The sequence below is a fragment of the Acomys russatus genome, chromosome X, assembly GCF_903995435.1.
Source record: "Acomys russatus chromosome X, mAcoRus1.1, whole genome shotgun sequence".
Taxonomy (NCBI): domain Eukaryota; kingdom Metazoa; phylum Chordata; class Mammalia; order Rodentia; family Muridae; genus Acomys; species Acomys russatus.
The window spans coordinates 22303348-22318650 of NC_067169.1; the positions used below are offsets into that span (position 1 = coordinate 22303348).

General features: G+C 41.8%; 1 protein-coding gene across 4 annotated transcripts in view; it reads left to right on the forward strand.

Annotated features, from left to right (window-relative positions):
- Nucleotides 1-14757, forward strand: part of Pfkfb1 (6-phosphofructo-2-kinase/fructose-2,6-biphosphatase 1) — a 45333-nt gene extending 30576 nt beyond the window's left edge. For 3 of the 4 annotated variants that reach the window (XM_051141215.1, XM_051141216.1, XM_051141213.1), the window contains 7 exons: nucleotides 3079-3286; nucleotides 4137-4283; nucleotides 6207-6311; nucleotides 10266-10395; nucleotides 13189-13251; nucleotides 14051-14115; nucleotides 14447-14757. In XM_051141215.1, coding sequence (XP_050997172.1) covers nucleotides 3079-3286; nucleotides 4137-4283; nucleotides 6207-6311; nucleotides 10266-10395; nucleotides 13189-13251; nucleotides 14051-14115; nucleotides 14447-14506 — 778 coding nt within the window. In that variant the 3' untranslated portion in view covers nucleotides 14507-14757. Of the gene's footprint in view, nucleotides 1-3078; nucleotides 3287-4136; nucleotides 4284-6206; nucleotides 6312-7506; nucleotides 7622-10265; nucleotides 10396-13188; nucleotides 13252-14050; nucleotides 14116-14446 lie in introns of those variants that run through there. The other variant, XM_051141217.1, reaches the window with a different exon arrangement.
- The last annotated feature ends 546 nt before the right edge of the window (nucleotides 14758-15303 follow it).

Genomic DNA, 15303 nt, shown 5'->3' on the forward strand with positions numbered 1-15303 from the left:
ATAAGTTAGATTCTACAGAGTCTCAGCATAAGGAAAGACCCATGTATAAGCAATAAAACAAGTGCAGAGATGGTGAGACATGATAATGCTGTCAATTTAAATAAAGCAGCTCATTACAGAAGGAAACAAAAAAATTTCTTTTATAATACCAGCTACAGATAGACAAATATGGGCTGGCAGTGTAAGACAGATGTTAGTTTAGATGGAAAGTGTCCAAAGAAACTCCCTATCTTCAAAATGAGTTCTAATGAAAACAGACTCTGGCTGCCCATACTCTCTGAAACCCAAGTTTAAAGCACAAAAAGCCCATAAGTGGTCATTATTACCCTAAGAAGTTTCAAAGCGTCCTTCCAGTCTTATCCAATGGACATGTAAGGTGATGGGTATATCACTTCATAGTTTCGGAAAGTGATACCCAAGGATTAGGTCAAGACTTGCCTGTAGCCTCACAGTCTGCAATACAGTCTATATGAAATGAGGCCTGCATTTCCCAAATTCCAACTTAGTTTTACCCCTCACATCTTTGTATCATAAGAAATATCAGATGGGACTCACACATTCAGTGCAAGAGGCATGGCCTTCATGCTTAATGTAGAGATTACTCACTGTACCTGCTCCCTGATCACAGATACACTTGTTTCTCTCAGGAAGACATGTGTTAGAATGGGGTTGTTCATGCTTTGAGGAAAGTGTGACTTTTTCAGACTCTATAGAGGCATTCTGTGGGCTAACAGCATATACTGAAAGGATCTTGAAGTAAGGGTGATGCAGAGAAATAATGGCATTAAGGAAGCCCCCAGACCTGAGTCTAGAGACCTAGAGGAGCACTGTTGGGTTTTGTTTCTGTTATTATTTTGATGAGCCCATTGGGCCTGAAGAAGGCAGATGTAGAAGGCCAGCCTTATTTAAGTGTTTTTTCATTAATAGACATTTATAGTTCATGCATCAAGGAAGCCAAAGAGGCAATACTGTCCCTGTTTTGTTAGAATACCCAGTAATTTGGAGAAGGTGGTATGTACACAGTTGACCCTAGTTGTGGAAGCAGTAGGCCAGATGGTTAGAGGAACTCAAAGCAGGGAGCTTGGCCCACCTTGGAGGGAGACTATCTGGAAGAACTGGATTATTCAGTAGGCAAGAAACATGTGCTCAGGATACCGATCTTCCAAAAATAAGAAGCAAACTATCCTACAGCCATTTGACAATTAGTATTTAAAAGTAACAACAAGAAAAAACAGGGTGGGACCCAGAATTTTATAGGGCCTCATTAGTACAGTTTATATTTTTTATTTTAAATCACATAGGTTGGGCTGGGCATGGTGGCATACACCTTTAACCCCAGAACTCTGGGAGGTAGAGGCAGGTGGATCTCTGTTGTGAGTTCGAGGCCAGCCTGATCTACAAAGCAAGTCCAGGACAGCCAAGGCTAATATAGAGAAACCCTGTCTCCCCCCGCCCAAACAAACTAAATTACACAAGTTATTTATTTATTTATTTATTTATTTATTTTGGTTTTTCGAGACAGGGTTTCTCTGTGTAGCCTTGGCTGTCCTGGACTCACTTTGTAGACCAGGCTGGCCTCGAACTCACAGCAATCCACCTGCCTCTGCCTCCCAAGTGCTGGGGAACTTTTATAATAATTGCTATTGAGCAACTATAAATGGCATTACATAGGTCTAATCTCCAAGATTTCTTAGAGATAGTAAATGCCCTGACTTTTGAAAGATATATACATAGGAGCTCAGCTTTGGAAATCGGCAAGCAACATCCTTTCAAGCAAAATGAAAAGTGCTTTGTGACAGCTGGCCTAATTAGCTCTAAGTACAAAAAGAATAATACAAAGAGTATTCCAAATGCAACAGCAATACAAGAATTAAAACATCATGGGTAAAGTGTGGTGCTGTGAGGTGAGACCAACTGCAGATAGCAAGTAAAACCACTTAGGATGTCAGACAAAAGTCCCCTTAGAGCCACGTAACCAGGCAACAAGATTGTATCAGAGATATTCTGCTCTTGGGTTCTGGGGCAGGGGGTCCAAGACAGATGACTGAAGTGGGACACATTCTATAGCAAATCACTTCTCTGTGTGCTTAAGAGTTTTACATGATGGTCTCTTCTCTGAATGATGGCTGTGAGGATTCATACATCTTAAAATCCCCCAGTCTCTGCAAGATATAAAAAAAAAAAATTCAACAAATGCAAGTGTTCTGTGGGAGCCACTGCACATGGATCCCAGAGCTCTGAAGGATGAGGCTGTAGATACAGAGGACTTCTCTAGGGAAGGGCAAGGAAGAAGCTCTCTGAAGTGTAAACCATCAGCAGCCTGATGGGCCCTGGGTTGCTTGTGCCACCCTATGACTCCAATTCCCACGTCTCTTCCCTCGGAGCTCTGTCAGCTCCTACATAACTAGAGGGTTTATGGCTGTTACCGAAGATGTAGAAGTCTTACTGCATGACTCTAAGTCTTCTGACCCATTCGTATCCTCACTCCTGCTTCCCCGCTCCTTCAGAGACAGATTGTTGTATTTGATTGTCACTCAGTGTTTAGTTCCTAGAGCTGAGCACATAACTAAGGAGACCACCCGGAACTTGGGGCCAGGACCTCAAGTTTGCCAGTGATGTTCTGGACCATTTCTGTATCCCTTCACACCAACAGTTGCATACTGTGTTGTTTGTGACAAGAATGTTGGCTATTATTCACATATTTCCAAGTGTATGTTTCTGACTGCTCTAAGAGTTCCCAAAGGGTAGCTAACCTCTACCCAAAGCACAGTGCTTTATTCAGATAAAAGTACTTGTGAATTGCAGGTGTAGACTATAGAGAAGAACCTTGGCCCATTGCATTGAAATTAGGAAAGGTCAAATGACTGTTGACTCAAGTGATGAGCTCCTTGGGGTTGTCAGGAGCAAAATCTCTAGGAAATATACCCAGAGCAAGACTAGGTGTAACATCCTGTTAGGTAGCAGCTGAACTGCAGAGGAGAATTGGAAGCAGGGTGTGTGGTTGGGACTTTTCTTGGAATCACCCCTCCCTAATCTCAGTACCTAAGCTATGCTTGCTCCTGCTTGGGTCTGTCCCAGCCACCTGTCCTACATCAAGATCTTCGACGTGGGTACACGCTACATGGTAAATCGAGTGCAGGACCATGTTCAGAGCCGCACAGCCTACTACCTCATGAACATCCATGTCACTCCTCGTTCCATCTACCTATGCCGTCATGGCGAGAGTGAACTCAACCTCAGAGGCCGCATTGGAGGTGACTCTGGCCTCTCATCTCGGGGCAAGCAGGTAAGAAGGGCTCCAAAGACCCTGGTGGGTGCACTAGGCCAGCCCAGCTGTGTTGGCCAATGACTGGGTTGTGAGGAGAAGTAGCCCTTGATGGGAAAGTAGCTAATTATGATCAGTCCTTCTCTTCCGCCATTAGTCCTGTCACAGACAATGAATGGTTCCCATACACCTACTGCTTCTACAAGACCGGTCCTCCAAGGCTGCCCTAATCCGGCTGCTTCCCAAACTCCATCACAGTGCCTTCTCCTACCTGATGTCTCCGCTCATAATTCTCACCATTCTGTCCTTTGCTTATGCCCACCTTGCTGTCCTCTTCGGTTCCTCTGCCAGCTGGTAGCTGTCAAACACATAGATAGACCTGAGGGCCTCAGCCTAACTCCCTCTTCTCCATGGCTGTTTTGACATTGTCCCCTACTCCATTTGAGAAACCACATGGTTCCCACTCTACTGCCTCTTCTTTCTCTCTCTATTACCTTCCAAGACTCAGCTCCTGCTCCAAGATTTAGTCCCCCAGGAAGTCCTCCCTATCCACTTCTCATCCCAGGGAAGTGGATTGTCGTTGGCCTTTGGGAACATCAGCTTGTCTGTATCTCACCCTCTCAAGAGTGAGTCTTTATGTAATTTTTTGTAGTTCTAGAAATAGAACCCAGCACCTCAATATCTGTTAGGCAGGTGCTCTACCTCTGAGCTATAGTCCCAGGTTTATCTTTATATAAATTTAATCCCCATTTCCTTGCTTGTCCATTAGTACTTTGCCATCCACAAGAGATTTGAACATGTTCTTATTCCTCCCTTGGTCTTACCTTTCTCACCCCTCTTTTTGTTTCCTTCCTCTCCTTTGTACCCCTAGTATGCCTATGCTTTGGCCAACTTCATTAAGTCTCAAGGCATCAGATCTCTGAAGGTGTGGACTAGCCACATGAAGAGGACCATTCAGACAGCTGAGGCCCTGGGTGTTCCCTATGAGCAGTGGAAGGCCCTGAATGAGATTGATGCGGTAAGATGGGAAGGGTTAATGTCGTGGCATGTAGAGAGGGGGTAATTCTATCTCATGGGCTACCTCTACTCCAGGGAACTTAATTAGTCCATCAGATCTTTTGGTGGTTTTTTGTTTGTTTGTTTGTTTGTTTTTGTTTTTTGTTAGCCAACTACATATAAGAGAATATTCTGTGTCATGGACATCTTTTGAGGGCCAGGCAATCCAAGGATTGCCCTATAGGAATGTCTGTTGGTCATTTTCACGATATTTAATTTATATATAGGACCAGTTCACTGTGGATAGTACCATCCATAGGCAGGTATATCTGGGCTGAGTAAGAAAGCTGTCTTAATGTGAGCCTGAGAGTAAGCTAGTAATCATATTACTTCCATGGTTCTTGCTGCTGTTCCTGCCTGAGTTCCTCCCCTGACTTCTTAATGAGGAACTGTCATGTAGAAGGGTCAACTGAAATAAACCGTTTCCTACCCAAGATGCTTTTGGTTGTGGTTTATCACAGTAAGAGAAACCAAACTAGACAACTTGTATAAGGTAGTTGTTATTTTTTACATTTTGCAGATGAGGAGGATAATACTCAGCAAGGTTAAGTAGGTCGCCTAGAATGAAAACAAGAAGGCAATGGGTATCTCGACAGGCTAAAGCCTCACAATAAGCCTCAGAATAGAAGATTGAGAGCAGTCTAAAAGGATCTTTGTGTTCTTTCTCTCCTATGAGCAATGTCTGTTCAGAAAGCCTGACACTGTAGAGCTGTTTGTAAATTCCAAGTGTTCTATTCCTTATCCATGAAGGAAGCCTGGCAGATAGACCAAAAAGACAACAGCCAGAGTCTGGTGACCATGAGCACCAAACAAGCAGGATTTAATTGAAACTCACACACTTTGAAGGAAATGTCAGAAACAGCAGCCTTGCCTGTGGGGATTTTTCAGTAGACTTGGAAGCTCTCAGAATTTATCTTCTCAGACCCACTCTGAAACCATTAAAAATTTACTAGTTTTTGCCTTATGAAGTACCTGTGGATACATTTTTCCCAGCAATACTAAAATATGGGCAGGCCAGAAAGGCTACACAATGGGAGAGCATTACTGCACATAGCGTTCCAGACACCTGCCACAAGTGTGTGTGTGTGTGTGTGTGTGTGTGTGTGTGTGTGTGTGCGCGCGCGCGCGCGCACTAATTCACTTCACAGTTACAGAACTCTTCTGCTAATCCTGCCTGCACCGTATATGCACATGCATCTAGAAACAAGTGTATACACATCATATATATATATATATATGCATTTCATATGAACACAAGTGAGCAAACTAGTGACATATATACAGCACTAATACATAGCTTCATACATATTATTCCAGATTCACAGACCTCAGACAGGCATACAAATACAGATATATAGCAGAAACATAATTCAGAATGTACACTTTCATGGATATATGCCACCGACACACACACGAGGACACATACCACAGACTCACCCACATGGGCATGTTCTCAGATGCTTAGACACCCTGTACATACACACAGAATACAAGTGTACTACATACGCATAATGAGATATACACTATACCCACAAACACAAGGCTTTAAACATATCTTAATTACACATAAGCACTGCACATGCCTACAAACACAGTACCAAGTCCTTATTTCTACGTATTTATAGTAACATGTACCTATATATAAAGTGTACACATACAGAACTATTGAAGGAATCATAGGAACATACCATTTACTCGGTCTGAACACATCCATTCGTTTGTCCTCACACACACAAGCCATGTATCCCACACACCCATACACACCCAGGCAACAGGTATAACCCAAGAGTTACAGTAACAGGAATCCAGGTATACGATTCCATAATCATTGGTACCTAAACGGATTCCACTGTTGAATATATTGCTCACAAATACTTTTTTGTAGGGTGTCTGTGAGGAGATGACCTATGAAGAAATTCAGGAACACTACCCTGAAGAATTTGCACTACGGGACCAGGATAAATATCGCTACCGCTATCCCAAGGGAGAGGTAAAGTTTGAAGGGGTGGCCTAACTTCCAACAGCCAGAATTTCTTAAAGAGCTTCAGAAACAAGACGAAGCATGTTTTCAATAGCTGCCATCCATCAAGGTACATGATCATCTGGTCCTTAGCTGTAGGCAAGCAGTTCCTCTTCTTTTAAAAAATATTCACTCACTCACTCACTCACTCACTCAGTGTGTGAGTGCATGCATGCCATGGCCTGTGTGCTTGTGAAGGTTAGAGAGCAAGCCATGGGACTTGGTTCTTTCTTTTCACCATGGGAATCCTGGGGAGCAGAGCAGGTGCTAGGACCTGCTACTCTTCTTTTGTAAAAGCTACATATTTGCCTGCTTATAGGCACTACGTACTTACTTTATCCACTGCCTTGTATTTGTCATTTCCTTACTGGACAACTTGAAATAGCTCAATATACTCTAATTCTGTAATATTCTGTTGCCAACTTGCCTAATGCTCCAGGCTCTCTCCGCAGGTGGCATCATTCCAAAGAACAAAAGCTATTAGTTTAATCAACTTCTTGGCTACCAGACTATAATTTTCCTGTCTCTATATGAGATGAATGCTTATTGCTTTCAATCCAGCCTCTACTTAGCCAGTTCTGCATTTTAATGTATTTATTAGTCATACTCCATTTCTGATCCAAAACCCCATGAAAATATGGACAGCTGGGATATAAAACAGTAGATGTTATGTTCAGTCACAAATCACCTTAATATTTTCATCTTCATCATCAGAATGGACTTTATAAAGTCAATATTAATTTGTTCTCATTTCCTTTATACATTTTTAGACTATGTTATTAGAAGCATACAAATTAAAAGCAGTGTTGTCTTCTCATTGAATTACTTTTTTTTTTAGTAAGAGTGACTAAACTTTTTTTTTCTTACTAATGCTATTTACCTAAAATGTATTCTAACACAAATCTAGCTCTACATGTTGGCTTCTAACCATTTGTTGAGTTCACCTTTATTTACTCACTTTCAACTTTTCTTAGTACTTTTGTTTTATTTGTTTCTTATAAGCAGTTTATAGTTGGATTTTGTTGTTTTTAATCCAAACCAGGATATGACTTTTGAATGCTAAGCTTGGTACATATATTTTTATTGGTATTACTGACTTTGTAACATTTATTTCTATTGTCTTGAACTTTCTATGCTTACTTTATTTTTCTCTTGCTTTCCTCAGGAGTGAGTTTTTCATCACTATGTGTTATAATCTGTTTCCAGATTCTTGTGGAGGTTACGCTTAACTTAAAAAACTCATCATGGTTCTTTCTGTTTTTGAAGATATCCCACTAAGGGTATGAGGTCAAAATATTGTACTTTACAATCACTCACAATAGTGTGTTGTGTATTGTGTTATACAGTCATCCTTTTTTTAAATTAATCACTTTACAGCCTGATCCCAGCCCCTCCCTCCTCTCCTCCCAGTCCCACCCTCATGCCTCCTCTCCATTCTCCTTTTTAATTAAATGTTTTTATACAATATATTTTATTATGTTTTCCCTTCCCCCAACCTCTTCATGATCCTCTCTACCTCCCTACTTGCCTAACTTTATGTTGTTTATCCATTTTCTCCCTCCCTTCTCCCTCTGCCCTCTCTCTCTCTCCCTCTCCCTCTCTGTCCCTCTCTCTCCCTCTCTCTGTCCCTCTCTCTCCCTCCCTTCCTCCCCCTCTCTGTACCTTTGAAAATTCACAAAAACATAAAAATGAAAACTAAAACCAGTAAGACAGAAATCCCAAAACAAAACAAAAAGCTCATACACACAAAACAAACAAAAATAAAAACATGGAGTTCATCTTGTATTGGCCAGCTACTCGAGTATAGAGTCTTAGGGTCTGCTCTGAAATGTGCTTGATATCCACTGACAATCCATTGGAGAAAATTGATTTTCCCTTCTCCGGTGGGTATTAATTGCAAATAGCTTCTTGGTTAGGGGCGGGAGCCCATGTCCACTTCCCTCTCTCAGTGCTGGGACCCTGTCTGGTTTGAATCTATGTAGGTCTTGTACATGCTGTCAGTGTCTCTTATTTGTTATCAGCCCTGTTGTATCTGGGAGACACTGTTTCCTGGGAGTCATACATCACCCCTGGCTCTTACAATCTTTCTACCTCCTCTTCAGCATAAGATCCCTGAGCCTTGAGGGGAAGGGTTTGATGAAGGAATCCTGTTTAGGACTGCGTGTTCCAAAGTCTCTCACTCTCACACATTGTCCAGTTGTGAGCCCCATTTCTGGGACTGGAAGTTTTATTTGGTAGCATAAGATGTCTAATTGGGAAATTGTCTCCTTTATTATATGGTGACTTCACTTAAATTGCTTTCATATGTGTATATATTTTAAGAAGCTTCTATGGTAGTAGGTGTACATGTAGTTTTTCAAAAGGCCTTGAGTGTTAGTTGTCTCTCCTCATATTCCCTCTTTTACCCTGCTTTCTCATACCCCTCCCCAAGAAAAAGGAAATAGAATATAGTATTATGGAGAGATAAAGGGGAAACTAGAATAGGAACATTTAGTATTTTAATATATATGACTGACAAGATCTAAAATCAATTACCCTGCCATTCCATACCCTAATTAATATAGGATCTTTCAGACTTTGCTAACTTCCTCTCCTAATTTGCGTGTTGTTTTATATTTTCATGTGGCTTCAACCTTAACCCCTAAATGAACTATTACTGTCATTGTCCTTGTTATATTACTTTATGATTCATTTAACTGTTTACTGATCCTTTGATCATTTTGCTTCTATCTCAAGCTCCATTTTTTCCTACCTTGTTCTAGAAGTTTCTCTACTAAAAATATGTCAGTAGTACTTTCACTCTTCCTTTTATCCAAAACTAGCCTCTGGGTGTGTCCTCAATCCTTGATGGTAAATGGTTGAATATAAATTTCTCAGTTGACAGTTGTTTTCTCAGCACTTTAAAGATACTTCTCTCATTGTCTTTTTGTTTGTACTGTGGCTAAGAAAATTTTCAGCTTCTTTTGCTCATTAGGTAACTGGAAAGTCTTTATATCTTCGTTGGCTTTAAACTTCACTCTTCTATATGTATATATTACTTGATTTCCCCCTGCCCACCTCATCCCCTCTCTTTCCTCTCCTCTCCTCTCCTCTTTTCTCCCCCTTTCTTCCTTCTCCTCCCCACTCTCTCCTCCACTTTTCTCCTACATTTCTTTAGTCCCCTCCCTCCCCCCATTTTCTATTTTTCCTCCTCTCTTTGACATCCTTCCACTCCTTTATCTCCTCTTTCTTTCTTTCTTTGCTTCCTTCTCTCTTGCTTTCTTTGCTTCTTTCTGGGTCTGAGGTTCACATACAAGACTTTCTACATGTCCTTTACACCATCAGCCTTTTAAAATAAATTTTTACAGGAAGTTTTCCATATTTTTCCATCAGAATCAAAGAGAGGCAGATACATTTTCTCACTGTTTCCCTTTTTCCTGTGCATTTTAAACTCCCAGGGAGGGTATAATGATATGTCTTACATTTATGTTGAGTCCCAACTCCTAGTTTAACTTCTATTTCTATAAGTTTTTTGAAACCCTATCTCCTTGTTTAATGATATTGCCAAATGTCCCAGGATAACTGTGGCATCTATACCCATTTATTCTTTTCTTTCTTTCTTTCTTTCTTTCTTTCTTTCTTTCTTTCTTTCTTTCTTCTTGTTTTAGCTTTTAATTTTAGAATACTACAGACCAGAATTTTTCTTATTTTTTGAAGTGCCAGTTGTACAGTTAAGTCAATATTTTATAGTTGGGGCCATATTGTCTTTTAGCCCACACTTATTGATTGGTTCATTTATCAGATGAGAAAGTAAAGTCCTGAGAAACATATGATCTGCCTAGTCAAACTGTTGGGTCAGCAATTCTGGTTCCTGACCAAGTTTTCTTCTCTTGGTGAATATGCTTCCACACCCCCATTCTTACCAATGATTTATCTTTTCTTTAGTCCTATGAGGATCTGGTTCAGCGTCTTGAGCCAGTTATAATGGAGCTAGAACGGCAAGAAAACGTACTGGTCATCTGTCACCAGGCTGTCATGCGGTGCCTTCTGGCATACTTCCTGGATAAAAGTTCAGGTAACACCCTCCTGTCTGTTCCTACTATGAAGACCTGGATATGATTTGAGATTCTGATCCTAGCAATTAGAAGTTTGTATCTTATGGTTCAATGTACAATATTTAAAATAAGGATATCTAGGTTCAAACTTGTTGCAGACATCTGTGCTACCTTCAAGAGGTACTGTTATTGCCCCACAGCCTGCTTTCTCAACTAGAAAATGGAGACAATTAATGATACAGTTGAAATAAACATGTTAAAAGCCTATAATGTATGATGCATTATATGGGTTATAATTGCCATTATTAGTATTACTTTAGCTAATCTGCAGAATCTGCATATTGAAAGCCATCATAAACAGTCTGCTACAGCTACAACTACTGACCCAGTAGATCTCTGAAGCACACTAGTTTCAGCTAGTAGTGAAACCTGTGCCTTGTTATAGAAATAATTTCTTCAAAATAGCAATGTCTATAATTTATTTTTAAGTAGTACTTTGTCTTTTAAAAATATCTAGACCCTGTATTTATGAAAGTATGAATATACACTTTATATACTGCAATACATATATATGTATATATACACAGACTACTTATTCTATGCTGTCTTGCTTATATATGCAGGCTTTATATATTGCTGTGTATTTGTGTGTGTGTGTATATACACACTAAGACTTCATATATTGCCATATGTATAAATACAGACTTTCAGTACAGACACACACACACATATACTACACATGTTACCATACATTATATATACACAGACTTCATATACTGCTATATGCATGTATACAAAGACTATATATACTATATCTACTTCTTAGGTGGCCTGGCACCACCTTCGTATGACAGTCCATTTCTAATGTGGATACTGAAATGTTAGAATTTCCAGGATATTTTGAAGGTGTTTAGAAACCATGTTAAATACTAATTAATGCCTACAGTGTCCTGAACTCTTGAGTCAATTTCATTATGCTAATTTCAAAATAAAGAATATATAAAGTATAGAATAATTCAAGACTAGAATCCAGGGAACTTGAGAACTTGACATTGGATAAGTCATATTCTCTACCTGGTCTTCAGTGTTCTCAGTTGAAATAGGTAGTGGAATGTGTGATGGAGATTCTTTCAGTCTTAGAATTCTGATATGTTCACATTTCTGCTTTTTAGAGCATTGTTTTTTGAGTGTGAGGCAGGGTATATTCCCATTGCTTAGTTGAGAAAACTAAGGCACAGAGCAGCAAAGTGACTTTCCCAAATTCATGGGATGGGAGTTAATCCCAGAAGCCCTCCCAGCTCAAATATACAGGAGCATTGTAGTTCCTTATTTATGTCTCCGTTTCTTACCCTCTTTCACACAGAGACCATTCTAGCTGCTCAGAACTTGCCGGGGAGAGTCTACACAGGGTTAGACAGGTGGTTTTGTTTCATTATTCAGGAGAGTGGTGGAAGAAAGCCCAGAGAAATTCTATGAATTAGAATACATACCCACAGAACCACAGGGCTAAGACACCTTCAGATTGTACCTAATCTAACCTTGTTTTCTAAAATGAGCACATTGAGGGCCAGAGAGAGGAATAACCATGGCAGAGCTGGCTCAGAGACTTTAGATAAGTTACTTCTGTTCTCTGACTCTGTTTCTTCATATGGAAAGTGACAGTGAACAGGACCCAGAGCATCATGAGGGTACATTATACATGTGCGCGCGCGCGCGCACACACACACACACACACACACACACACACACACACACACACACACAGAGCTTGATTATAATTGACAGTGAGGAGGAACAGAATAAATTTTCAGGAAAATGCCCCATCCTGATATATCAGGATGTTGGGAGGATGTTGGCATGCCTTCAAAGCCTACAGTTAACCCAAAGGGACAAGAAGTCAATACATGTGATAGCATTCCAGCTAAATCAGGAAGGTATGGATATTATTGCAGCCTGGATAATGGTGAGGTGGATATCAGGATAAAATGCCTAGAAAGGTGTGCATCCCCAGAACTCTAAATTCCTCCATGGTGGCAGCTATAGACTGCAAGGGCAGAATAGGTATCTTATCTTCAGATTACCCTAAATTTGAGGCCCCAGGCTGCCACTCCCAAGCCATGGTATGTTTTCCCTTGAAGCCTATTTCCTTATCTATGGAATGAGCTAGATCACCCCTCTCAGTCTGTCTGACAAGTAGAAACACTGGTCTAAATAGGAAATTGTACATAAATGTTCAGAGTCACTTTCTGCATAATCGTCAATAAACGAAACCAGTAAAAACCAGTGAATCAATCAGGTCTTGTCCATAAACAAATTGTAAGACGCACACACGGGGGGGGGGGAGACAAGGATGAAAACTTGCTGCATGAGCTGAGAAGACTGTAGGAATAGTCAAATGCCACATGTGCCTCTGCCATGCAAGTAGCACATAGGAAGGTTCCAGAATTGTGAACCCTCGTGAAGTAGAGGTTGTTGTAGGGGGTCTATGGAAACTTGGCCTGGGGTAGGAGGGAGGCTTGATTTCATCTCCTGCTGATTCTGAGAGTCAAGAATTGAGGCCCCTTTGTGGGTAGCTAGCCCTGCTATGGGGGGGTCACACTCTGTCCACCTTTCCTAAGGCTGTCTTGTCCCTGTTCCCAGGCAGCTTGTGTTGCTCTATTTAGCCCTGTTTATCTTTCTCTCACAACTACATACCACTGTAGAGAATACCATGTATACATCTGTGCTGGGGCCCAAGTAGGAAGCGGAGGTACAAGTACCAAACCAGTCCAAATGTGGCACATCTCTCAGGGCTGCTGCTTCCTCTTTTCCAGATGAGCTGCCCTATCTCAAGTGTCCTCTGCACACAGTGCTCAAACTCACACCTGTGGCTTATGGTAAGTACTCCCACTTTCATCTATGGAAAGGCACGTACAAGCCAGGGGACTGCCTCTACCGTTCACACTAGAAGGCTCCTGGGTGAGGTTCCCTAGGTGGCTGGCAGGATGTCCTGATAAAGGTGGGGCTGGTGACAGTAAGATAACAAGGTGTAACTAGGTTAGTATCCAAATCTGGAGCCTGGCTCTGTCTCTTTCTGCCTGGACACTGAGTACAGAACATTGTTCTATTTGTGTTGAGGCAGAGGTGTCCCCATCAGAGACCTCAGGAAAATTATAGATTGGGGCAATATTGCAGAAAGAGCTCCAAGAACATTCTGGACAGTTTAGACACCACTGGGTCATAGTTAACTGTGAAAGCTTCATAAGCAGGAAAAGGCTAGTCCAGGGTGTGAACAGGGTAAAAGGACTTACTGAACCCTGTAGTTTAAAGGAATGGTGCTGAAGGGGCTACCATTAAACAGTGGTGCTCCTCTGCCAGCCCTGGGCCTTTCTTCGGGTTCTATATAACTTTCCAGGAATCACCTCTGGTATGGCTATAATTGTCTTCTAAATAAACCTTGCCTAGGTTTGAGTACTGCAGTCCAGGACTCTTCCACCTACCATGGCTTAGAGGATCCATAGCACTCTGTGCATCATACAGAGATTCCATCACTGTCTATAGGTCACAAGAGTTGTGGGAGGTCACAGAGATCATCTCCTGGGTGTGGGCAGTGATGATGGGAAAGGGCACTATGATACCTTAGGGAAGACCTGAGCCTCTGAGCATTTATGGACATATGACTTGTTCTTTTCTAAGGCTGCAGATTGGAGTCCATCTACCTGAATGTGGAGGCTGTGAACACACACCGGGACAAGCCTGAGGTAGGTGGGATGCTCTGTACCCAAGATAACTGTTAACCAGGTACATGCTGAAAGTACTCTCGCACATGGAAAGGCTGTCTCCTGCCCCAGGCATCCCAGATGTTTCAAATTAACCAGAACTCAAGAGTTGGCAAGAACCACAGTCCAGGCCCAGAGACTCGGGGCTGTGACAGTCTCTGCCAAGTAGGCCTCAGGCTGACTCCCCAGGCATGCCTAAGAAGAGGGCCAGGACCCATGCCCTGCTGAAAGAGGGATGCCTGGCAGTAAGGACAGGAGACAGGTCAGGGACTAGGGCCCTATGCTTCATACTAACCCTGGGTGCTCTCTTTAGAACGTGGACATCACCCGCGAACCTGAAGAAGCCCTGGACACTGTCCCGGCCCATTACTGAGCCATTTCCAAGTAATGAGACGCTCTGTCCTCATTGCCTTCTGCCTGTAGGAACTGCTGCCCTTGTTCTCCCTATGCAAACTCTGGCATTGGCCTGAGAGTGCCCTACCTCCAGTGAAGAAGTTCGCAGCAGCTCCCAAACAGGCCTCAATTCCTAAGAGCCTACCTAATGATGGATAAAGTTCTTTTAAAATAACTATTCTCTGATAAATAAAAAATAACTATTCTCTGATGAATAAAGATGTTTCTTCCTGCCTATAGGACAGGGAGGGGTTATAAGACTTCTCCCATTGTTTTCAAGATCTCAATTCTAACCCAACTCTGGTGCTGTTGGTGAAGAATGGGTGAGGACATCTGAGATGGGAGAGTCCTGGGGTAGCACCCTCAAAGATGGAAAAGACAGGTCCTTGTGAATTCCTGTTGGTTTTGTGCCCTGGTAGTCAGGGTTCACCATAACACTCAGAGAAGAATGCAGTACTTGGGCTTCGGTCTCCTCCAACTCTTGCTACCATTCTGAGTAATCTCATTGCCTATGTTAATGATGCCATCAGCACCCTCCCTGGGCTGTGACTTCCTCAACTTCGGTGGTTATCTGATTTTATTTATGGCATCCTCTCTCTGAGCTAACTTATTGATGGAAAACTTCCCATGAGTCCATAAAACTGTATCATGCTTAAGACTTTAGCACATGCCTCCACACGATAGGCATCTATGTGGTATTTTCTTAGTGAACAGCACCTGCCCTCGTTCATCAGTATGCTCCTTTTGAGCCCTCCATTTTCTCCTAGTTCATTAGTT